The following is a 24,171-nucleotide window of genomic DNA, read 5'->3' on the forward strand; positions in this document are numbered from 1 at the left end:
TCCCCAGGCTAAGTCAATAAAAGGTCCATTCTTGATTCCTCAGTCTCTCTTTCCATCTGCTTCAGTGACTTGGGGAGGTCCCACATACCAGGTGGTGCACCTCCGTTAACCTAGGTCTTAAATGAAAGACAGAGAAGGAGTTCAAGAGTGCCACATCACAGTCTTGCAGAATAAAAGCAGAAAAGCACCTTCCAGAGTCCAGAATCAATTCTGAAACCAGGACGATTCTCCATCCCCAGAAGAGGCCTAGAATACCCACTTGGCAAGATTTCAGAATTGCTGTAGACCAGTGGATACTATGCACCTCTCATTCCTCACCACTTCAAGTTGGAGGGTTTATGACATTATCTTGACCCTATTCTGTTGTATGTTGGGAGTGAAGGATGCAATAACCAGTCTTTTTTGTTTGTAGATTTGTGGAGCAAGAGGGGCCAATGCTGATCTGATATAGAGGTTATTGTGGGATCACTCGGAAATCCCAAACTTGAAGCTCAAAGCCTTGATTTAAGTTGCCTCACTTGTTACGGGGTTAAGTGACTTCTATATTTGGAAGAAAGGAGAGCAAACCTATGTTGGCAACCAGAAGGCAGAACTACACTAGTGACAGTGCTGCTCACTAAAGATTGTCATCCAACGGGGCTGTGTGACTAGCTCTGGGCGATAAGCCATGGGTGGAAGTGACTTCAGGTATCTCTTACATGTGTCTGAGTCAAAACTACGCTTTTATCGTGCTTAAGCCATTATATATTTGGGGGTCTAGTATTACAACAGTTAACACTACTTTAACAAACACCCTAACCTGGATGTTGATCAACCATACCACCACCACTACCACATACACACACACACACACACACACACACACACACATACACCCATACACTCAGTCACTGCCTTGCTCACACCTGCTCTTATTTTGGACCCGGGCTTACATACATCAAGAGGTTATTTCTGAGTCCCCTCAGCTGGTCTCATTTAAGTTTTTCTATCATGCTCTCTTCCTGGACATCCTGTTCTTCCTGCCATTTTTACTTATCACAATGGATAATTACATACTCATTTCTGTGTACATATATTTAAAGCCTATGTCCAAAACTGATCCATAAGATCCATGGATTCAAAACCTTTTGTCCACCCCAATAATATACACGGAGTTTGCACTGTGCTTGGCAAACAGCCATCACAGCCAAATTTTAAAACGGCGAGGATTAACAAGTGAGAGCCCATTATCAAGGAAATACACTTTTTAATGACAAGACTACCACTCTAGATCAAAAATCACAGAGAATTAAAATAAAGACCATGGGGATATCTTTTTTTACCTTTATTCATTCAGAATACAATTCTAGACCAATCTACAACCAAGAGAAAACCCTAAGCTTTTAAGTAGTGTTAGCAGGCTGAATAATATAACAGTATCGCCCCCATACGTGCAAGCAGGAAGTCAATTCTCATCATAAAATCCCTTTCTAAACATTTATTTTTCCTTCCCATCCAAAAAATGCATTAACAAGATCATGCTTATATAGCTAGTCAGCACAAGACAAATGACAATTTATACTGAACTATGTAAGTCTTGCGGTATAATGCTCACAACACCAAAATGTAGCTGTTGACCTTTTCAGTGGCATTCACTATGTGGCACTGTTACCATTACACTAAAAGGACTTCATTAGTTTTTAAAAGCCAGAATTACTCAAAAACTTCTGGATCGTAAATAACACGTGGAATATTTCCTTTAAGTCTAAAATGGCAGATCACTCAAACCTTTCCTATAGTTCTCCATGTAATATATGTAGGAAAATGAATGTTATATGAGAAGAAACAGACCAAGTTCTTATACTTTTACCTAAAAGTCTAATTGTTTATTTTAAGTGATATCTATTAATATTTAAATGATTAAAAATAAATCAATGTTAAATATTGCACAAGATCTAAAAGAAAATGGCCACATTACATCATACTACATTGTATAGATAGATTGATTAAAAGCAGCTAATCAGAAGCTTTTTTAAAAATTTAAAGTTTCTGACATCATTTTCCACCATTCCATCAATTCTTCCTTTTCCACTTCTTTCCTTTCAGAAAATGACTCCAGTTCAAAATCAACCTAAAGGAGAAAAACAAGAATATTTTGTTACCAACTGCATGTGTACTTTTAAAGGCTGAAATTAAGTGAAAAAAAATACTGCAGTTTTAGATCTTATAGGGTAAGCTCAGTATAGCCACCTGAGCTATAGTATATCCTAAAAATCTCTTGTGATAAACAAAAGATACTTTCAGAGGAAAAGAAAAATCAAAAGCCATTATGTTTAAAATGTGCTTTGATCTAATAGCCTTGTAGGATTATTTAAAAGCAGATTTTTTAAGTCAATTTTCCCTCCAATAAGAAGATGTAATTTAGGATGAATTTTCTAACTTTGACTCTTCACTGAGCTTCTCCTATAAACCTTGAGTTTTCTCCTAATAGCTGGGAAAATATGGAAGAATGTAGTTCAGTGTCCTGGTGTCCCAAACCATAAGTTCTGCTTTCTAGAATCTTGAATCTGTTAAAGAAACTGATGGAGGCACATACATCTCCAAACAACCACAGAGGCAAGGGGCCCAGGAGGGGCCCAGGAACTCAACTCTCAGAGTGAACTGGGAGTTTTCATCAGGTCTGTGGGCAATCCCTTCATCTACACAAAAGGCTATTCAAAATCTGTACTCCCCAACCCCAACCCTTCTCAGGGCCTCTAGATACTTCTGTCCCCATTGCAAATAGAACTAAGAGTTCCTTGGGGCACCTGGGTGACGCAGTTGGTTAAGCTCCTGACTTCAGATTTCAGCTCCGATCAGGATCTCATGGTCATGAGATCAAGCCCTGCCTGTGGGGCTCCTTGCTGGGTGTGGAGCCCGCTTAAGATTCTCTCTGCCTCTCCCTGTGCACCTCCCCTGCTCGCATGCACGAGCATGCTTCCTCTCTCTGTCACTCTATCTCTGTCTCAACAAACTAAGCAAATAAATAAACAGAAAAATGAATCAGAAATAAAAATGATATTTAAAAAAAAAGGAACCAAGAGTTCCTTCATCTGGCCACTTAAGCCCCTAGATATTTAGGAATATGACTATACTCACTACCTCCTTGAAGTGACGCAGGCCAGAAAGGCTAAGATCCAAATAATTAAATGTTTTACAACCTATTTCTGGGTCTACTTTTTTCCAGGTTTCATTTGCCCAAATTTATCTCCTGATTTTAATACATATACAGCCTAATGTACACATACACACAATGAAAACCAAAGCATCAGTTAAAAAACTCAAGATACTCTGTTTGCAAAACCAAGCCCTTATACTCCAACTCAGGGGCATGAACAAAAATGCAATAAGTTCTTTACAAGTAAGTCTTTCAACTGGAAAGTCTGCAGGCCATTTCCTGGTTCCAAAAATGTAATGCAAAGATAGCAGTAGAATCCTCACCTTCCTAGCAAAATAGGTGGCACCTCCTTAAATGAGATGCACTTTTTGATACCGCTTAGCAGAGGGTCTTTCTCATAATATGTGCTTAATAAAAGTTTGGTTAATGCCTAAAATCACCTTGCAGGCATGATCAATTTTTCCAACTACTCATTCAGTAAAGTATTATATTGGATGCTGGAAATAAAAAGATAAATGGAACAGAAATCTCATTTAAACTGAAATCACTGTGGCAAATAAAAGTTTAATTTTTTTAAGTTGTCTTCGATGTTCTTGGGTAGGTCTTCAAAAAACTGAGAAGCAATAAGGGAGCTTCACATTGAATGGTAAAAAATCGACCAAGGAGCCCTTGGTCAGGTCACTTAACTTTGCCAGCTTCAGTTTTCTCATCTGTTAAATGGGGGTATTAGTGGTACCTACCTCATAGGGTTATTACGAAGACTAAATATAGATCACTTAAATATGCCTGACACATATTAATTGCTAATAAATCTTAGCAATTATGATTTCTTACCCCAACAGCAGGGCTATAAGGGACTGCTACTTTCTTTGTTATTGCCAGATACCCTGGAGCTGAAGCTGTGAGTTTATAGTTTCCAGGTACAAGCAATCTCCAGTAATCGCCATCCTTTGCTGTAAGGAAACAAAATATCAAATCACATAATTATGCCATTTTAGGAATACCCAGTATACCTCCGTTTAATTTCTTTGAGTCCCTATTTTGAAAGTAAATGTTTATGGAATTTGATAACATTCCATTGAAATCAGTGTTACATTCTCTTAGAGGAAGTAATTTCTAATAGCAATTTTACAAATACTAATGTCAAATTGTCAATAAATCTTATAAGATAATGGATCTTCATAATCATGTCAGGTGTGGCACAGGTAAAAAGATATAGAAAGCCCCCAAACATGGAGTCAGGGCATCTGATGCTGTGTTTTGATTCTGGCCAAGTATCTTGACATGAAGACCCAATGGTGTAAGTCTAGATCAGTGCTTCACAAAGTGTGGTCCAAGAAAGCCTCATCAGAAACCTGAGGTACTTGTTCTTGTTTTTTGTTTTGTTTTTTAGATTTTATTTATTTATTTTATAATTTTCAAATTTTATTTAAATCCAAGTTAGTTAACATATAGTGTAATAATGATTTCAAGAGTAGAATTTAGTGATTCATCACCCAGCGCTCAGCCCAACATTGCCCTCCTTAATACCCATCATCCATTTAGCCCATCCCCTACCAACACCCCTCCAACAGCCCTCAGTTTGTTCTCTGTATTTGAGTTTCTTATGGTTTGTCTCCCTCTCTCTTTTTATCTTATTTTCCTTCCTTTCCCCATCTGTTTTGTTTCTTAAATTCCACATATGAGTGAAATCATATGATATTGATCTTTCTTTGACTTATTTCACTTAGCATAATACCCTCTAGTTCTATCCACGTTGTTGCAAACGGCAAGATTTCATTCTTTTGGATCACCGAGTAACATTCCATTGTATGTACATACCACATCTTCTTTATCCATCAGGGATAAAGAACCCTGAGAAACTTGTGAGAAATCTCTATTTCTGAAGATTCAGAATACGTTGTTCTGGAGTGCTGGTCTTGGAGGGACTGCATTTTCAGTAAGTTCTCCAGAGAATTCTTAAACAGAAGTAAGGTTCACACTCCTTCTCACCCCACATGTCCACAGCTCCCTCCTAACCTAGGTTAGGTTCCCTGGCCACCCTATAATCACTGAAAGCACATGCCTTCAACTCATTTGCTTTTCCCTCTTGGTTATACATGCCTGGCAAGCCACCAATCCTGGATAATTTTCGGCCTTCCGCCTGTCACCAGCTTCATGGAGCCAGAGGAAACACACCGTCACGCTCATCAGTCTCCGACACATACACACCAACCTAACCGAGGGCATGGAACTGCCCTGCTTTCCTTCTGGTCCCTTCCTCCCTGGTCCTTTCACGCTCCCATCTTCCTAGACCAGTGCATATCAATCACCTGGGAAACTTGGTACTGTGCGAATTCTAATTCACTAGCCCTGGGGTGAGGCCTGAAATTCTGCATTCCTAACCAGCTCCAGGGCAGTGCTGAATTCACCTGCTGGTGGGGGCTGAGCTTTGAGTAGCAAGGTCCTAGTGGACATTTCACACTTTTTCCTTTTTCCTAACACTGCCAACACATCCTCTTCATCCTCACTCCCAGTAGATGCTTTACATCTTATTTCACTATGAAAATGAAATCAGAATAAAGAAAACCCTCCTGGCCACCTCTTCCGGTCTTCCTCTGACCCCCACATCTCCTTTCAACAGGCGCCATCATTATCTCTTTCGCTTTACAGCAAAATGTCTGAAGAGATTTGTCAATACTCTCTTTTTTCTAATGTCTCTCCTAGTCTCTCTTAGACCCTCCGATCAGGCTCCCACTGGTCCGTGGAAACAGAATCTGTCGGGATTCTCCACACTGGTTCATGCGAAAGGTTTAGCTTACCTGGCACTCCGGATCAGTCCCTCCATCTTGAAATACTTCCGGGCTCCCAGGAAAATGCACTTGGTTCTCTCTCTACCTCAGACTCCATTCTTCCTTACTACTTTGCCCTCAAAGGGGTGGAGTGTTCCACAGTTTCACTCTTACCTATGTTTCACTCTTACTCCTCAGATTTCACTCTTACCTATGTTTTTTTTTTCCCCCTGTTACATTCTCCTAAAATTCTCATACCATGGAATGCAGAGGAAATCACATCTCTATGGCACCAGGGTTCACAGACAGAAGAGACTTCATGTGGCAGAGGGGATCAAGATCTGGGCTCCCCGAGGGCTAAGGGAGCAATGTCTTGGCACAGATTCTGGTATACTGGTTGGCAAGATGTGCTGGCCACATCTTCTGGGGTTTTAATAAATATTTGTTAAATAGATAAATAAATGGAGCTTTAAAGGGGAAACGTTAAGGATTTTTAAAATATACAAGTTATAAATGAGGAGGTTAAGAAAGAAGTAATGGTATAGAGTGGTTTGGAAAATAAGGTAAAGGTTCATTAATTACAAGGTCTAGAAATAAATGAGTAGATTATACATAAAAACATATTGTTGCTGGATAAATGGAACGGGACTATGTAGGTTTTCCAGGAAAATACATCCTTGTCTCCAAATAGGGAAAATGGAAACGGCATTTGGAACTCAGAAATAGCTAACATCCAGCTCAATTCTGTTAACATCCTGTTTAACCCTGAATGAGTCTGGATTTTTCGCACAGATGAAATAAAGAAATGTGTGAGGAATCCTAGACACTGGCATTTTTCTTTCCCCCTCTTTTCACTCCCTCCTGAGGTCGTCCCGTTAACAGCTTATTAGCACTTAAGACAGAAGGGAAAGACACTGATAATTCAACTCCAGCTAGTTCATCTGCCTTTGCCTCGGGAATTCCACAGAATCTCCAGTGGGTGGCACCACCCGGCAGCTCCAGGCGAGACAGCTGAGGAAAGGGCGCCACCTGCTGCACCCCAGTTTCTAAGCCAGCAGCCATCCAGAGTGCCTGACTCGCTCCCACAAAGGAAATTTAACTAGGTCAAAGCTGGGGGAGAGGGAGGTAAAGAGACAGGAGGCATTCAATTGTTTTGCTTAGAATAGCATAAAAATTGTTAACTATAATAACAAGTAATCGTGCTCTGCATATAACACTAGAGCCTCCAGATCACGGCAGAGAACACCCACCAGATGTAACGTCATGGTCTATTCCTTCCACGGAGATGGTTGCGTTGGCAATTGGGTTACCTTGAAGGTCCCGGACGAAGCCTTTAACTCCTCGGTGTATCTGTAAAGGTCAAGAACAACCACAAAAATCATACTAGAAATGATCTGACGACACATCTCTGTCAAGAATCTCCTTATTTGCTAGCAAAATACTGTAGATCCTCATTGTTTAAGGATCAAAATATGCTCATGAGGCTGCTGAATTTTGTTGAACACTCTTTACACTGCTTTTCCTCAAGTGGACAAATGAGAAAAAAAAAAACCCTGAAAACTGAAATCTCGTTCTGAGTGAAAGAAAGGCATTAAAGTACCTTCCGAGCCACCAGAATGAAAAACAAAAGTAAAAACAAAACTGTCTATCACATCTGTAAAGTAGTTCTGGTCTTAGCATATTTCATGACTTTGTCCCTCTTATATTGGGTCACCTATATATAGGTTGTATGGCCACTGCCAGTTAAGAATAATATTACATTACAGCCCTTTAATATTTGTTCATGTTGAATGAAAACACATACTGTGATTGCTCTTGCAATCGAACAATATTATTTGCTTGAAAATAAGTGACATGAAAGATCTGTGAACTTCAAAACTGAAGATTCGATTCAGAGAGAAAATGAAGGAGATGCTGTCGAGAATAATGCCCCCAGATTAAGTTGCAGTCAACAACTAAAGCAATACAAACTATAAAAGCAGATTTCTTTTCCCTCATTTTGAAACAATGGTTCAGCTAAATCAGTATGTGTTTGAAGTGACAGAGAGTCACTTCAGGTCTCTTGGAAAGTGCTTCTGGAAAACCAAATGGTAATTCATTAAGCTTAATTACTTAACAGAAGATTCCCGAACTCTCAAAGGCTCAGGTTGGCTCAGGTTCCTCCTCACTCAGTTTAACCCTAGAAAGTGAATATTCTTTTGCTACGGATGATACTGGAATCTTTCCTACAGAAGGCACAATAAGTGTCAAGTATGCTTTTGTCATCAGAGAATAAATCTGGCAGTGGTACAGTGTTTTAGCAAGGGGATGCCCCTGATTATCAGCAAATCCTTTTGCATTTGCTATTTTTTTTAAAGCAAAACCTCTGAAACTCTATGAAAATCACATGTACTTCTTTCCTTTAAAGGCAATTTGGGGATCTGAAAATTTTTACAGAAAAGGAAGAAAGATATACATAGAGAAGAAAATCAGGGAAGAAAATACAATCTTTAAATTTCTTAAGATGAGAGCTCATCAAAGAAATTTAGAAAGCTTGCAAACAAGCAATTATTTACCTACATGTACTTTATTCATCTTGAGGCACCAAAATCCCGGTATTATCAATATTATAAACCTTAGAGAAATAAATTTTTAAATTCCCTTATCATTGGAAAATAAGTCAAACAATCACTCCAAAAACATATAGTTCACCCGCATTAGGCACAAATACACCAAGTTAATATTCATTACTTTTTTCAGCCTCTGCAACCCAAGACTTATGGTCTGTAGCTTAACAAATAGTGAAGTAAGTATCTGTCCCTGATAAGCCAGTTTTTGGAGCAAACTTCTCTGTTGGAAAACTTCCACTGTAGTAATAAATCTCAATGGAAATGTTATGGGCTCTCACAACTCTACATGAATGCAGCTGTCACTTTATGGCTTTTGCAAAGGAAATCACAGAGAAATTCAAATTTCACTCATGCCTGAAGAAACTATTTGCTACACTTGTCCCTCCTGTAATGTTCTCTCCTCAGATTCCAGGACATCAATCAACCAAAGCTGGAAAAACAAAGAACATCCAGAAGATTCTCCATTGTTACTAAAACTGTGCATAGCAGTAACCCTTAAGCCCTCCTATACTTAAGTGTTACCCAGAGAGCTTGCTGAAATGGAGACTTGGGGGTCCTACCATGCAGGGAGTGGGATTCAGTGATGGAACAGGAAACTTATTTTTAACAAGAATCTAGGTGATTCTGGTGCAAGCACCCATGAACCATTCTTTGTGAATTTTGTGAGGAATTTTGAGAATTAGACTGTTCCAAAGCTATTGAGAGAGAGGCATTCCACCACAGCAAACTGTACTAATTAACTTTACAATTCCAATTCCTACAAACATCCCTTTAAAACTCTGCAAGAGATTTCCTCTCAACCAATTATAGAATTAGACCTCCTAATCACCTATTTTCCATGAGTCGTAAACTAATCCATGGTTAGACTTTAGGTCCAGGTGTTCAATTACTAATTCCCACCATACTGTGTCTCATTGTCAATGAAATAATTTCAACACAGAACTTCTGGCAGTCTTCACTCATATGTCATCAGCCTTTGAGTCCCTAAATTAGAGTGTTCTATGAAGCAAGTTGGATGAGCTCATTGTAAATATCGCTCTTCTTGCTTCTACACAACTTGCACTGTAATACTGATGTCCTATAGTGTGGACCACTTGATCTGTGGACAGATCACATTCTTATTCCAAGTGGCATAAAACAGGTATGTACAACCCTCTTCTTTTCAGTTTATTTCTATATAAATTGATATAGCTCTTAGATGAATTAATACATGCCGACCTGCCACCATAAATATAACAAATATTCTCCTCTTTCCTGATGGTGTATCTTTGTGGGTTTTGTTTTATATTGAGTTTTTTCTTAAAAACCAAGACTTAAGCAGCAGCTAAATCTGTTTTTTTAATTGATGATCAGAGTAATCATCTTATTGGTGTTTCAACTATAGTAAATCTTACAGTAGTCCCAAGAAGCCTTTGCTGAACCGCCAGGACTGGATTAGGGACCCAGTGTACCACCACCAATTTTGTAATGGACTTTTATTTTAGCATTTATCATCCTGTCTTGTGATTAGGTATTGATGTTTCTGAACTCCACTAATATGAAGTCAGTCACTATCCCCAGTGCCTCACAGTGTGCCTAGGACACTAGAGTAGCTGAATAAATTTTTGTTGAAAAAATATGTAAATAAAATGAAAAGCACTGTATTAAAGAGACATTATTTGATATCTAAATGGAGAACACATACCAAATAGCCCAGTCTTACTTCCTCTACTCAGAAAATACATTTACAGCTCTCCTTGAAGGAGACACTATTAGAGGGGTTCCTATCAAGGTCGTTCTAGGGTCGACATGGCTAATTATCCTTAGCCTTTGTTGCTGAAAATGCGTTTCTATATTAACATGAAGTGGGATTCCACTGATTGAAAAAATCCTGTGTAATAAGTAATTTTTAATCATTGTGAGTAGCAGTGGATCTATTCCATGAGAATCTCTTTTGGTAAGGTACTATATGGATATCTGTAAAAGACATGGACATGTAAAAGAATGCTAGAGCTGATTTTACAGCTTTTTAAATGCATCAGTCTCATATGCATGTTTGTATGTCAACATATATGCAAATAGATTCACGTTTATTTCATAGCATTTGTTTGTATCAAATTAGTTTTTAAATTAATCTGGACTATCTGCTGGCATGTGAAACTGATATCACCCTATCTGGCTTTGGGTGTAAACAGCCATATACAGAATGCAATTTGAAGACTGTCACTGCACTGCAGGCAAGGAACAGAGACTGTTTTGCCCCCATGGCCACTGGTGCCAATGTCTACATAGTATAGAGATGTGGGTTTGGCAGGGAGTGGCCTGTATTGAGTCTCAGTAGGTAAGGTATCTAACTCTGGTAAATGATGAGACTTCCCCCCCCCCCCAAATTCTGTACACACTCCACAGGAATGGTTATATAAGTGCCTGTCTAGTGAAGATTTAAGTTTCTGTCATCAGAGGCAATATGGCATGGTGATTCTGGAACTAGACAGCCTGGTTTAAAATTCTGCCTGATTGGGGCCCCTGGGTGGTTCAGTCAGTTAAGCGTCCAACTTCAGCTCAGGTCATCATCTCGCGGTTTGTGAGTTCGAGCCCTGCGTCGGGTTCTGTGCTGACAGCTCAGAGCTTGGAGCCTGCTTCGGATTCTGTGTCTCCCTCTCTCTCTGCCACTCCCCTGCTCATGCTCTGTCTCTCTGTCTCAAAAATAAATAAAACATTTAAAATAAAATAAAATAAAATAAAATAAAATAAAATAAAATAAAATTCTGCCTGATTGACTTCAAGCAGGTTGTTTAACTTGTCTGGTCTCTGATTCCTCACTTTTAATTCAGGGATGATGATGATGATGATGATGAAGATGACAATGATGATGATGATACCACTTCCCTCACAGGTTTGTTGTGAAAATTAAATGCATTAACGATTACATGTAAGGCGTTCAGAACAATGCATGGGAAACAGTAAACACCCGTAAAGGTAGTTATTATGATTACCTGAGATCTCACTAAGTCGAGGCTGAGACAAGTGGAGCATGTGAGGCACAGAATTTAAGGAAGCACTCACACTCAGGTGCTAATCCTATACCTGCATGCCTCCAAGAAAAAGTGCCTCCTTAAATTTTGGGCTCTCACTGTCTCACTTACCTCACTCTTGTCCTAGTCCTTCCAGGGATGCCTGACTGGCCCAAGATGACCAGGATGGAGGAGGGTGCTAGGACTGCCTGGCTTAGAGCAATATGAATGAAAACAGGGTATCACCTCACTTCCCACAAATCTCAGTTTAATCAGTTCTCAGGGAATATTCATGAACCACAAAATCTCTGACAAATGAAAGCCTGTTTGGACTACTACTGACATGTTTTCCAAATGTAGAGTCCTCGTTATGAGTCAGATGGACTCCTCTGGACCGAACTCCTCTGAGGAAATCATTGTATGCCAGATTTAAATGCTCTTAGATCTCCCATTGTATGCTGGAGATGGTGTTTACCTGCTCGAGGTAGCTAATAAGGGAGTTTTTGTTATCCTCCCAGTAGCTCTTCAGAGTCTCTTCAGGTGGAAACTTTTCACAGCTAAGCTCCACGGTGATCTCGAAACAGTTGCTGCTGAGGTAATTGAAGTCTTGCATTCCTGCCAAAGCACCAAATGGAAAGTCAAAATACACATGTGGAGACTAAAACTCTACACAAGCCGTTCTGCTGAATGGAGAGCCAAGTAAAAGATACACCAACCAGTACATTTTGAGTAGCCTGTGGGAAACCACAAGGAAAATCACCTCCTGTAAGGGACAGAACAACATAATTGGGAGACTGTTACTGCCTTAGAGCACAAAATCTCTCAGGTTCTTAAGCATTTACTTAGTGCATTACTGTTGTAGGGTGCCAAAGCAGGCATCAACCGTGTTCTGCATTGTTGGCATTGACTTCAAAGATGAAAACTGGGAACAATGACATCCAAATGACAAAATAGGGGTTTTCTTACCATCTTCCTCGAAAAAGAACACCGATTTGGGCAATCACCCATGGAACAGAGTGCCTTTGTGGAAGGCTGAGAGTCCAGTGTAGAAGTTCCAGTACGCCATTGGTGGAAAAAGTCCAAGATTGGATGCATTGATGAAAGTGACAGTAATGGTTTTGCTTTACTTGCATCACCCCTTCCCCACAGTGGCATAGCTCAGTGCCAAGAGAGAACTTTTTGGTCCACGATTCCTCCCACAAGGAAAAGTGGGATCCTGTGAATGAGCTGTGCTGGTCACAGCTTCTTTCTCATCCCATCCAGAAAACTAAAGTATGCTACATGGCTTGGCTGAGCAAACAGTAGCCAAGACTTTCAGAGTGCATCAAAGGGATGTGGATCTTACTAACCATGTCATAGATCCCATCAGGAAGCCTGCCCATTATCTGCTGGGGTCACCTTTTCTGAATATCGCCCCCCCCCAATGGCCCACAGGCACTCCTAACATTCTGCATACACCATCCACACACCTCTCACCCTGCAGCCAGCTCTCTGTGTTTGCCACTGACAATAGCAACAGCAAGCATTTGAAGATGCCTCATGAGTCATACAGCATGCATGAAGCTGGCCCAGATCTGCAGGCCTGAGAGAAAGGACACAAATTTGAGCGTTTAGCACTGCCCTGGGGAAAACAAACAAGAGTCTATCAGCAATTGATCTGGACCTTGTAGGATCAAAAGAAGGCATGCAATTTTAAGTATTCTCCCCCTAAGAAGTTTGGAGCAGGTATGTCACAGAAAAGGTCTGGGAAAGCCTCAGAATCTCTAGCAGGGCTAACAAGTTATTACTCTACCAAAGTCAGTCAGTAAAGACAAAAGGAGGTAACTACTTCAAATGTGAAGGCAGCAACACAAGACTTCAAGGAACATGAAAAAAATCAATGAAACATGATACTATCAAAGGAACACAATAATTTTGTGGTAGCCAACTGCAAAGAAATGGAGATTTGTGATTTTCCCAATAAAAAATTCAAAATAGTTGTTTTAAGGAAGCTCAGTGAGCTATAAGAAAACACAATTCAATAATAGAAACACAATTCAATGAAATCAGGAAAATAATATGTGGACAAAATGAGAATTTTAACAGAAGACAGAAATCATAAGAACCAAACAGAAGTCTGAGAGCTAAAAAGTATAAAGAATTAAATGGCAGGGGAGGAGTGGGTATAATGCAATAGAGAGCATTAACAAAAGACTGGATCAAACAGAAGAATCAGTGGGCAGAAACAGGTCAATTGAAATTATCCAGTCATAGGAAAACAAAGAAAAAAGAATGAAAAAGAGTGAAGAAAGCCTACAAGATTACAGAATACCATGAATCTACACATCACTAGAGTCCCAGAAGGAGAAGAGAGACAGAAAAGGCAGAAAGGTAATATCAAGAAATAATGGTTTAGAACTTCCCAAATCCAGGGAGAAATTTGGACATCCAAGTTCAGGAAGCTTATAGGTCCCCCCAAAATTTCAGTTCAAAAAGATCTTCTCCAAGACATATTATAATAAAACAGCCAAAAAATCAAAGACAAAGAGATAATCTTAAAAGCAGCTGGGGGGGGGGGGGGGGACAGTCTGTAACTTACAAAAGAATCCCTCCCCACCCCCAAGTAAGGCTATCAACAGATTTCTCAGCAAAAACCTTATAGGCCAGGAGAGAGTGGAATGATATGTTCAAAGTGCTAAAAGAAAAAACTACCAACCAAGAATACTTTACTCAGCAAAGCTATCCTTCAGAAATGAAGAAGAGATAAAGACCTTCCCAAACAAAAGCTGAGGGAGTTCATCACCATTAGAAATGTCTTACAAGAAATGCTGAAAGGAGTTCTTCAAGCTGAAATGAAGGAGTACTAATTTGTAACATGGAAACATAAAAATATGCAACATACTGGTAAAGATAAATATATAGTCAAATTCAAAATACTCTAACACTATAATATAGTAGCGTGTTAATCACTTAACTCTAGTATGAAGATTAAAGGACAAAAGTATTAAAAACCACTATAGCAACAGTAATTTGTTAATGGATACACAACAGGAAAAAATGTGAACTGTGACACCAAAAACATAAAATGTTTGGTGGGAAAAGGAATACAAAGAGTTTTTCTAAGTGATCAAAATTAAGTTGTTATCACCTTAAAATGGACTATTATGTCTATAAGATGTAAGCCTCATGCTAACCACAAAGCAAAAACCTGTTAAATTCACAAAAGATAAAGGTAGAAGAATCAAAGTATATCACTAAGGAAAATCATCAATTCACAAAGAAGGGCAGAAAGAGGAGAAGAAAAGAACTAGGGAACTACAAAACAGCCAGGAACCAATAAGATGGTATTATGTTCTTATCTATCAATAATTACTTTAAATGTTAATAGTTTGAATTCTCCATAAAGACATAGAGCATCAGAGTGGATTAAAAAGAAAACAAAACAAAATAAAACAAGACTCAACTATATGGTGCCTACCAGAGCCCCACATCATCTGTAAGGACAATGAAAGCTCAGAATTAAGGAATGGAAAAAGATATTCCATGCAAGTGGAAACCTAAAAAAATCAGGGGTAGCTATACTTTTATCAGACAAAATACACTTTGAGCCAAAAAACTATAACAAAAGACAAAGAAGGTCATTAAAAAATTATGAAAGGGTAAATTCATCAAAGGACATAACTCTTGAAAATTATATACGCACTCAACACTAAAGCATCTAAATATATTAAGCAAGGGGCACCTGGGTGGCTCAGTCAGTTAAGCATCCGACTTCAGCTCAGGTCATGATCTCACGGTTTGTGGGTTCAAGCCCCGCATCGGGCTCTGTGCTGACAGCTAGAGCCTGGAGCCTACTTCGGATTCTGTCTCTCTCTCTGTCTCTCTCTCTCTCTGATCCTCTCTTGTTCATGCTCTCTCTCTCTCTCTCTCCCAAAAATAAACACTAAAAAATTTTTTTTAATAAATAAATAAATATATTAAGCAAATACTTAAGACCTGAAGGGAAAAATAGACAACAATACAATAATAGTGGGAGATTTCAACATCCCACTTTTAATAATGGATAGATCATCTAGTCAGAAATCAATAAGGAAACAGCTGCCCTTGAACCATATGTTAGACCAAATGTACCTAACACACATATATGGAACATTCCATCCAACAGCAGAATTACACATTCTTCTCAAGCCCACATGGAATATTGTCCAGTATAGAGTCACAATTATGTAGAAAATTAAAACTACACATTTCTGAAAAACTAATGGGTCAAAAAAGCAATAAAAAGGGAAACCAAAATATCATAAAACAAAAATAGAAACACAGCATACCAAAATTTATGGGATGCAGCAAAAGCAGTTCTAAGGGGAAAGTTTATCGCAATAAATGCCTACATTAAGAAAAAAGAAAGATCTCAAATAACAGTCTAACTTGATACATCAAGAAACTAGAAAAAGAAGAACAAACTAAGCCCAAAGTTAGCAGAAGGAAGGAAATAACAAAGATCAGAGCAGAAACAAATGAAATAGAGACAAATAAAACAAAAGGAAAGATCAACAAGCCTAACAGCTGGGTTTTCTTTAAAGATAAACAAAACTGACAAACATTTAACTAGACTTAAGAATTAAGAGAGTGATGACTCAAAAAAAAATCAGAAATTGAAGAGAAGACATTACAACTGAAATGACAGAAATACATGCTTCTTTTTTCTTTTGTGCTAAGAATATTTAACATAAGATCTACCCTCTTAACAAGTTGTCATGTGCCTAATGCTGTATCATTCTCTATAGGCAGTTTGTCATACAGCAGACCTCTAGAACTTACTTATCTGGCATAGCTGAAACTTGATACCCATTGAACTCCCCATTCCCCTCTACTCTCAGCCTACTATATTCTGGGTTTCTATGAGCTTGACTATTTAGACACCTCATATAAGTCGATCATGCAGTATTTGTTTTTGTGAGATTGACTTATTTCCTTTGGCATAATGTCCTTCAGGTTCAACCATGTTGTCGTAATGCCAGGATCTTCTTCCTTTTGAAGACTGAATGATATTCTATTGTATGTATATACCATATTTAGCCAGTAAAATCTATTGGGACTTCTAATCAAGAAAGTAGCCAATTCTGTCTTCTGCACAATGACTGTTTCAATGCAACATGATGTTTCACGTTTCCATGTTTTTTCTCCATCTTTGTTTTTTCTTGTCTATTCTATTGCACTGGCTAAAAATTTTCAGGGCAGTGTTGTTTATATAGATGTTAAAAGTCATCCTTATATCGTATGTTTCACGTGTCACAGTTGAGGTGAATACAACTAGAAAGTGGTGTAACTGGGCATCAGCCCCCATGATGAATCTAAAACGTACACTCTCTTTTTTGCTATAATAACTTGCTGTTACAGAACAGAGATAGTGGAACTATTTTATTTATTTACTTCTTTATTAAAATGATCCTAACCCTTTTAGAGACAGGCACCAACAAAACTTTACCTTTCAAGAGACAGAGAGAGAGAGAGACACTACTGTGAATGAGGCCAAAAACTGGATAACCTGAAAAAACAGATAAATTCCTAGAGGAATATAGCCTACCAAGACCGAATTATGAAGAAACAGAAAATCTGAAATAGACCTATTACTAGTAAGGAGATTGAACCAGTAATCAAAAATTTCCCAACAAAGAAAAGCCCAGGACAAGATGGTTTACTGGTGAATTCTACCAAACATTTAAAGAAGAATTAACACCAATCCTTCTAAAATTCTTCCCAAAAAAACTGAAGAGGAGGAAACACTCCCAAGCTCATTTTACAGGTCAGCATTACCCTGATACCAAAGCCAGATAAGGACATTACAAGAAAAGAAAACTATAGGTCAATATCCCTGATGAATACAGTTGCAAAAATTCTCAATAAAATACTAGCAAACTGATTTCCACAGTTCATTAAAAGGATCATAAAGAATGATCACATAGAATTCATACTTGGGATGCAAAGTTGGTTCAACATAGGCAAATCAACCAATGTGGCACCACACTGATAGAAAAGATAAAAATCATAATCATCTCAAAAACTGCATAAAAAGATTTTGACAAAATTCAACATCTTTTCATGATAAAAACTCTCAGCAAATTTGATATAAAAGGAATGTACCTCAATATAATAATGGGCAATCTGACAAGCCCACAGCTAACATCATACTCAGTGGTGAAAGGCTGAAAGCTTCCTCTAAGATCAGGAACAAGAAAAAGGTGCCCACTCTCAACACTCCTTACAACATAGTATTAGAAATCCTAGCCAAAGTAATCAGGCAAGAAAAAGAAAAAAGACATCCAAATTGGAAAAAAAAAAAAATGTAGTAGAACTGTTATTGTTTGCATATGATATGGTCTTATGCATAGAAAGTCCTAAAAATCCCACCAAAAAACTGTTGGAACTAATAACCAAATTCATTAAAGTTGCAAGCTACAAAATAAACCTATAAAAATTAATTACACTTCTATACACCAACACTGAGCTATCTAAAAAACAAAGAAAGTAAACAATCTCAGTTACAATAGTATCAAAAACAATAAAATACTCAGGAATACATTTAACCAAGGAGGTGAAAGATCTATAAACTAAACACTGTAAGACATTGATGAAAGAAACTGAAGAAGACACAAATAAATGGAAAGATATCTTGTGTTCATAGATCAGAATTAATATGATTAAAACATCCATAGTACTCAAAAACATCTACAGATTCAATGCAATCCCTATCAAAATTCCAATGGCATTTTTTTACAGACAGAAAAAAAAAATCCTAAAATTTATGGAACCATAAAAGACACCAAATAACAGAAGCAATTTTGAGAAATAAGAATAAACCTGGAGACATTATATTTTCCTATTTCAATCTATACTACAACTATAGTAATCAAAATGGTGTGATACTGGCATAAAAACAGACACACAAATCAAAGGTACAGAATCAAGAGCCCAGAAATAAATCCTGCACATACAATCAACTAATTTTTGACAAGGAAACCAAGAATACTCAATGGGGAAAAGATAGTCTCTTTAATCAAAGGTATTGGGAAAACTGGCTATCCACATGCAAATGAAAGACATTGGAATTTTATCTTACACCATACACAAAAACTAACTCAAAATAGATTGAAAAAGTAAATGTAAGAACTGAAATCATAAAGCTCCTAGAAGAAAGCATAGGGAAAAAGCTCTTTGAAATTGGTCTTGGCAATAGTTTTTTTGGCTATAACAGCAAAACACAAGCAAAAAAGGCAAAAATAAACAAGCAGGACTACATCAAACTGAAAACTTGTGCACAGAAAAGGAAACAGCCAAAAAATGAAAAGGCAGTCAATACACAGAATGGGAAAAAATATTTGCAAACTATCTGATAAGGCGTTAATATAAAAAGTATATAAGGAACTCATACAACTCAAAAAACAAAAAACAAATAATCCAATTAAAAATGGACAGACAACCTGACTAAACATTTTTTCCAAAGAAGACCTAGAGATGGCCAACAGACATGAAAAGATGCTCAACATCACTCATCATCAGGGAAATGCAAATCAAAACCACAATGAGATGTCACTCATTGTTAGAATGGTGATTATCAAAAAGATAAGAGATAATTGCTGGCAAAATGCAAAGAAAAGAACCCTTGTGCACTGTTGGCGAGAATGTAAATTGCTACATTCACTATGGAAAATGGTAGGTTCAGAGGCTTCCCCAAAAAATTAAAAATAGAACTACCGTATGATCTAGCAATCTCAATTCTGAATATACATCCAAAGAAAAAGAAATCATTATCCAGGGAAGATATCTGCACTCCCATGTTCACTGAGGCATTATTCATAGTAGCCAAGACATGGAAACAACTTACGTGTCCATGAACAGATGAATGGATAAAGAAAATGTGGGCTATATAAACAACGGAATATTATTTGGCCATAAAAATAAGAAAATCCTCCCATTTGCGACAACATGGATGGACCCTGAAGGCATTATGCTAAGTGAAAGAAGTCAGACAGAGAAAGACAAATACTAAATGATCTCACTTATAAGTGAAATTTTAAAAAGCCAAACTCATAGAAACAGAGTACAGCAGTGGTTGCCTAGAGGGGGACAGGGAAATAAGGAGATGTTGGTCAAAGGGTACTCACTGTCAATTATGAGTAAGTCCTGGGCATGTAATATACAGCAAGGTGACTACAGTTAATGATACTATGTTATATACTTGAAAGCTGTTGAGAGAGTAGATATTAAATGTTCTGATCACAAAAAAAAAGAAAAATGGTAATTATGTCAAGTGATGGATGTGTTAACTAACCTTATTAGGTAATCATTTATACAATGCATACATGAAATAAATCACATCATACACCTTAAACTTACATGATGTTATATACAATTATATGTTAATGAAGCTGGGGAAAAATTAATTTCTTAAATAATAATAATTTTTTTTTAAAAAAAGACAAATACTCAACCCTTACTGGCCTGCAGAAGAAACATGCGTCCCTCTAAACCTACTTTTCTACCAGGGAAGAGCTTGAACAGTCATGTAAGATGATCTAACATACTATTTTATTCTTTAAGTCTAACCAATATCCCAGTATCATCCTGAGGGATTGAGAGTCTTAATAATATAATACATATTGGGGCACCTGGGTGGCTCAGTCAGTTAAGTGTCCAACTTTGACTCAGGTCATGATCTCACGGTTTGTGGGTTCGAGCCCTGCATCACATCAGGCTCTGTGCAGACAGCTCGGAGCCTGAAGCCTACTTCAGATTCTGTGTCTCCCTCTGTCTCTACCCTACCCCACTCACACTCTGTCTCTCTCTCAAGGAAAAGTAAACATTAAAAATTAAAAAAATATATATAGTACATATTAATTTAACAATCACTGAATATCTCCTACATTTGAGGCACAATAATAACAATTCAAACTGCACCAAGAGAGAAGATTCTGTAACCAGAACAATTTTACTCTGAACCTGATTCAAGTTAATAGTGAACGCTGTTGGTGCCACCAGATTGCTTTTTGTTTATTTATTTTGTTGTTTTTTATTTATTTTTGAGAGAGAGAGCGTGAGCAGGGGAGGCACAGATAGGGGGACAGAGAATCAAAGCAGGCTCTTTGCTGACAGCAGTGAGCCCCATGTGGGGTTCAAACTTAAAAACCGCGAGATCACGACCTGAGCCGAAGCTGGATGCTTAACCGACTGAGCCACCAAAGTGACCCTGCTTTTCCTGAGCTGGAGTGTCCATCCCCAAACTGCTGTTTAAGTGTTGGCTATTAAGAGCTCAGAGCTGCCCCTGTTTTCCAGGAGAATTGGAAACCCCACTTGGCTTCGGGGTTCTATCTCCTATATCCCATTCCAAAACCCTCCACAGCAATCGTCAAGGCAGGACAACCTTGCCTGTGATTTATACTTTCTCCCAAAAGCCCAAGCCAAGGCTATGCTGTCCCTGGGATCACTTCCTTGTTCAGCTCTATCCCCTTCCTTACTCTGCTTCCCTCACTTCCATACAGGGTTTTTCCTAAAAAGCACTTCCTCAATAAATTACAAGCATCTTGGGGCGCCTGGGTGGCGCAGTCGGTTAAGCGTCCGACTTCAGCCAGGTCACGATCTCGCGGTCCGTGAGTTCGAGCCCCGCGTCAGGCTCTGGGCTGATGGCTCAGAGCCTGGAGCCTGTTTCCGACTCTGTGTCTCCCTCTCTCTCTGCCCCTCCCCCGTTCATGCTCTGTCTCTCTCTGTCCCAAAAATAAATAAACGTTGAAAAAAAAATTTTTTTTAAATAAAAAAATAAATTACAAGCATCCAAATCCCTATCTCAGGCTCTGCTTCTAGAAAACATGGACATAAGGGGCACTGATTTCATTCACTAGAGAGCTTGACTAAAGTCAAGGCTTTCTTTGACTGATTACTGTGGTTTATAATCTCTAAGATTAATACTATTATTATTAATATCATAGTCATTATTTTACAGATAGGGATTTCTTGGTATTCTGTAGACAATACACTGTTTGTCCATAAAGGGAAGACCAAAAGTATCATTAAAGCTTTTATAAAAACTGAATTATAAAATTTCTTCCCATATGATGTATTCAACATAGTCTAAATCCTAAATCTGACTTGATTCCTCAAGGTATAGAGGAGAAAAGTGCTAAATCTGATCTGGCATGATGCAAAATATAAGTTGAAACAGAATAGACATATATCAGAAACAAAATCAGGAATAATATTTTCCTCAGGGCATAATTCAATAAAAGAAATAAACAAACAAAACCCTATAACTAGCTAGTGCTGCTACTGCCCTAATTCTCCTGCATTTTCAGGTGGGTCATAGACAATCCTTCTTGGGCAAAGAGGGGGAAAAGACCACATCAGTAGCTTTACATTTCATTCTTCATCTTCAGTAGAGTGACTCTTACACAACTGTGGTGGTCTGGGTGGCCATGAAAATAAGAGCTCTGCAGGGGCTTGGTTAAGTGACAGACTCTTGGTTTTGGATTAGGTCATGATCTCATGGGTCATGAGTTCAAAACCTGCATTGGGCTCTGTGCTGACAGCACAGAGCCTGCTTGGGATCCCTCTCTCTCTGCCCCTCCCCTCCTTGTTCTCTCTCTCTCTCTCTCTCTCTCTCTCTGAAAATAAATAAACTTTAAAAAGGAAGGAAGGAAGGAAGGAAGGAAGGAAGGAAGGAAGGAAGGAAGGAAGGGAAACCACAGCTCTAAAGTCCATGTGGGGCAAAGGGACTCAGGAGTGCTCCCCTGGTTGCCTAGAAGATGCTTTCTCCAGCATCCGAGCTGCATGTGGGCTTTTCCCTTTTCAGACCCCATAAAAAGTGAAGAGTTTCATGACATAATAGTGCTTATTATAGCAGTGAAGATAAAACTAATATTATACATCAAACAGTCCCCATTATCCCATCATCTAAAAGAAAAAAAAAAAAAGGTATCTAGACCAAGATATGCTAAAAGCCAAAGCCTGCCCTCCAAAAAATAGATTTGCCTATAGTAAAAGCTTAACTAACATGTGATAAGGAAGCTATCTTATTCCCTAGGGCCAGAATTTCAAAAGTAGGATAGTTAATAATATTCAGTTTATATTTTCCCAACGTGTGTCTTTAGTTCATTTCTTCTATGTCTTCAATTAGCATCTTGATCTTTAAAAATCAACAAAAACAAACCTGTACACAACAACCATTCCTGCAGAAAGCTAATTTTAATGAACTATAGGGTTAGCCTATTTCTTAATGTTTGAGGAGGACTGAAAAATCTCTAAAGTGAAATGGTAATTATAAAGAATTCACTATCACATGATCAAAAAGCAAAATGGAAACTCACCACCAGGTACACTATACCAAGCAGCACCATTGGTTGTTCCATCTATGAAGCTGCTGTCATCGTCATTCTTGCGACATGGTGGCCGATTGGGGTCAGACATGGGTGGGTTAAAAGCAGAATACGCTCGAGCCAAGCTTTGGAAAATGGCATCATCTGGGCAGGAGCTATATTCATGAGCACTACCTAGTAAATAAACCCACAGATTAAAGAAATTAACACAGACCAAGGAGCACTCCTTATTTTCTGAAGAGTGATTCAGTGTTGTTTCTTGCTGAAGTATTTCTTTAGCTACATCACTATGGGAAAGGAGTGAAGGTTTAAGTGCTCAAAAGCTACACTTAGCTTTTAAATTCTATAACATTCCGTTCCATGCAACAATGTAGACATTGGGCAGAATGCACATTCTATTTATGAATTGAAAGCTTCAGGAGAAAAGGTGATAAACTTGTGGTGAACTAGACCTGAGAAAACAGTAAGATTTCCATTGCTAAAATTTTTAATTTTAAAAATGTACCTGTACCAACCTCACAGCCACCGTGAACCACTCTCACACATATTTTTAGTATTTGAGTTTAAATGTTTTAAAAAATCTCCTATGTGTAATATGTAAATAAATAATATATATTTTGATACACTATATTCTTCTTCATATGTTATACAATATGCTAGGCTTTTAAATTTCCCAGCTATTGACAAACTAAGAAATCTCTAAATTTTAATGATGTTTCAGCAGAGACTTTTCCTCAAAGCTCAGAGTTTCCAATATCTAAAATTATGATCAGTGGGGCGCCTGGGTGGCTCAGTCGGTTAAGCGCCCGACTTCGGCTCAGGTCATGATCTCGTGGTCTGTGAGTTCGAGCCCGGCGTCGGGCTGTGTGCTGACTGCTCAGAGCCTGGAGCCTGTTTCAGATTCTGTGTCTCCCTCTCTCTCTGACCCTCTCCCGTTCATGCTCTGTCTCTCTCTGTCTCAAAAATAAATAAACGTTAAAAAATTAAAAAAAATAAAAATAAAAAATAAAAAAATAAAATTATTATCCTGTGCTTACAAAAAGCAATTCTCCAAAAGGCCCTCAGAATCCATCCAAAGCAGGAAATTTCTTGGAGCAAAAAAAAAAAATAAATAAAATAAGTTGAAAATAACTCTCTGGCTAAAGCTTGCTGTGCCTGAAATTTAACTAAAACTAGTTAGAGAAAGTCAAAGTCCCACTCCCCACCCCCGCGCCCGACACCATCATTCCAAATGTGAAAGTGTGAGTGTATGTTAAAACACGTAGAGATCCACATGGGCCCTCATCAACTTCCGAAAAGACTGCTTCCACTTTTAAG

At 38.3% G+C, this 24,171-nt stretch overlaps 1 protein-coding gene across 1 annotated transcript in view; it reads right to left on the reverse strand.

Annotated features, from left to right (window-relative positions):
• Nucleotides 1-1,309: 1,309 nt before the first annotated feature.
• CPE (carboxypeptidase E) overlaps nucleotides 1,310-24,171 on the reverse strand; it is a 120,337-nt gene continuing 97,475 nt past the window's right edge. The window contains exons 5-9 of the mRNA XM_011281641.4: nucleotides 22,846-23,028; nucleotides 11,985-12,124; nucleotides 7,158-7,257; nucleotides 3,971-4,089; nucleotides 1,310-2,110 (exon numbers count right to left, since the gene is read on the reverse strand). Coding sequence (XP_011279943.2) covers nucleotides 2,012-2,110; nucleotides 3,971-4,089; nucleotides 7,158-7,257; nucleotides 11,985-12,124; nucleotides 22,846-23,028 — 641 coding nt within the window. The 3' untranslated portion in view covers nucleotides 1,310-2,011. The remainder of the gene's footprint in view (nucleotides 2,111-3,970; nucleotides 4,090-7,157; nucleotides 7,258-11,984; nucleotides 12,125-22,845; nucleotides 23,029-24,171) is intronic.

The sequence above is a fragment of the Felis catus genome, chromosome B1 (genome assembly GCF_018350175.1).
Source record: "Felis catus isolate Fca126 chromosome B1, F.catus_Fca126_mat1.0, whole genome shotgun sequence".
NCBI lineage: Eukaryota > Metazoa > Chordata > Mammalia > Carnivora > Felidae > Felis > Felis catus.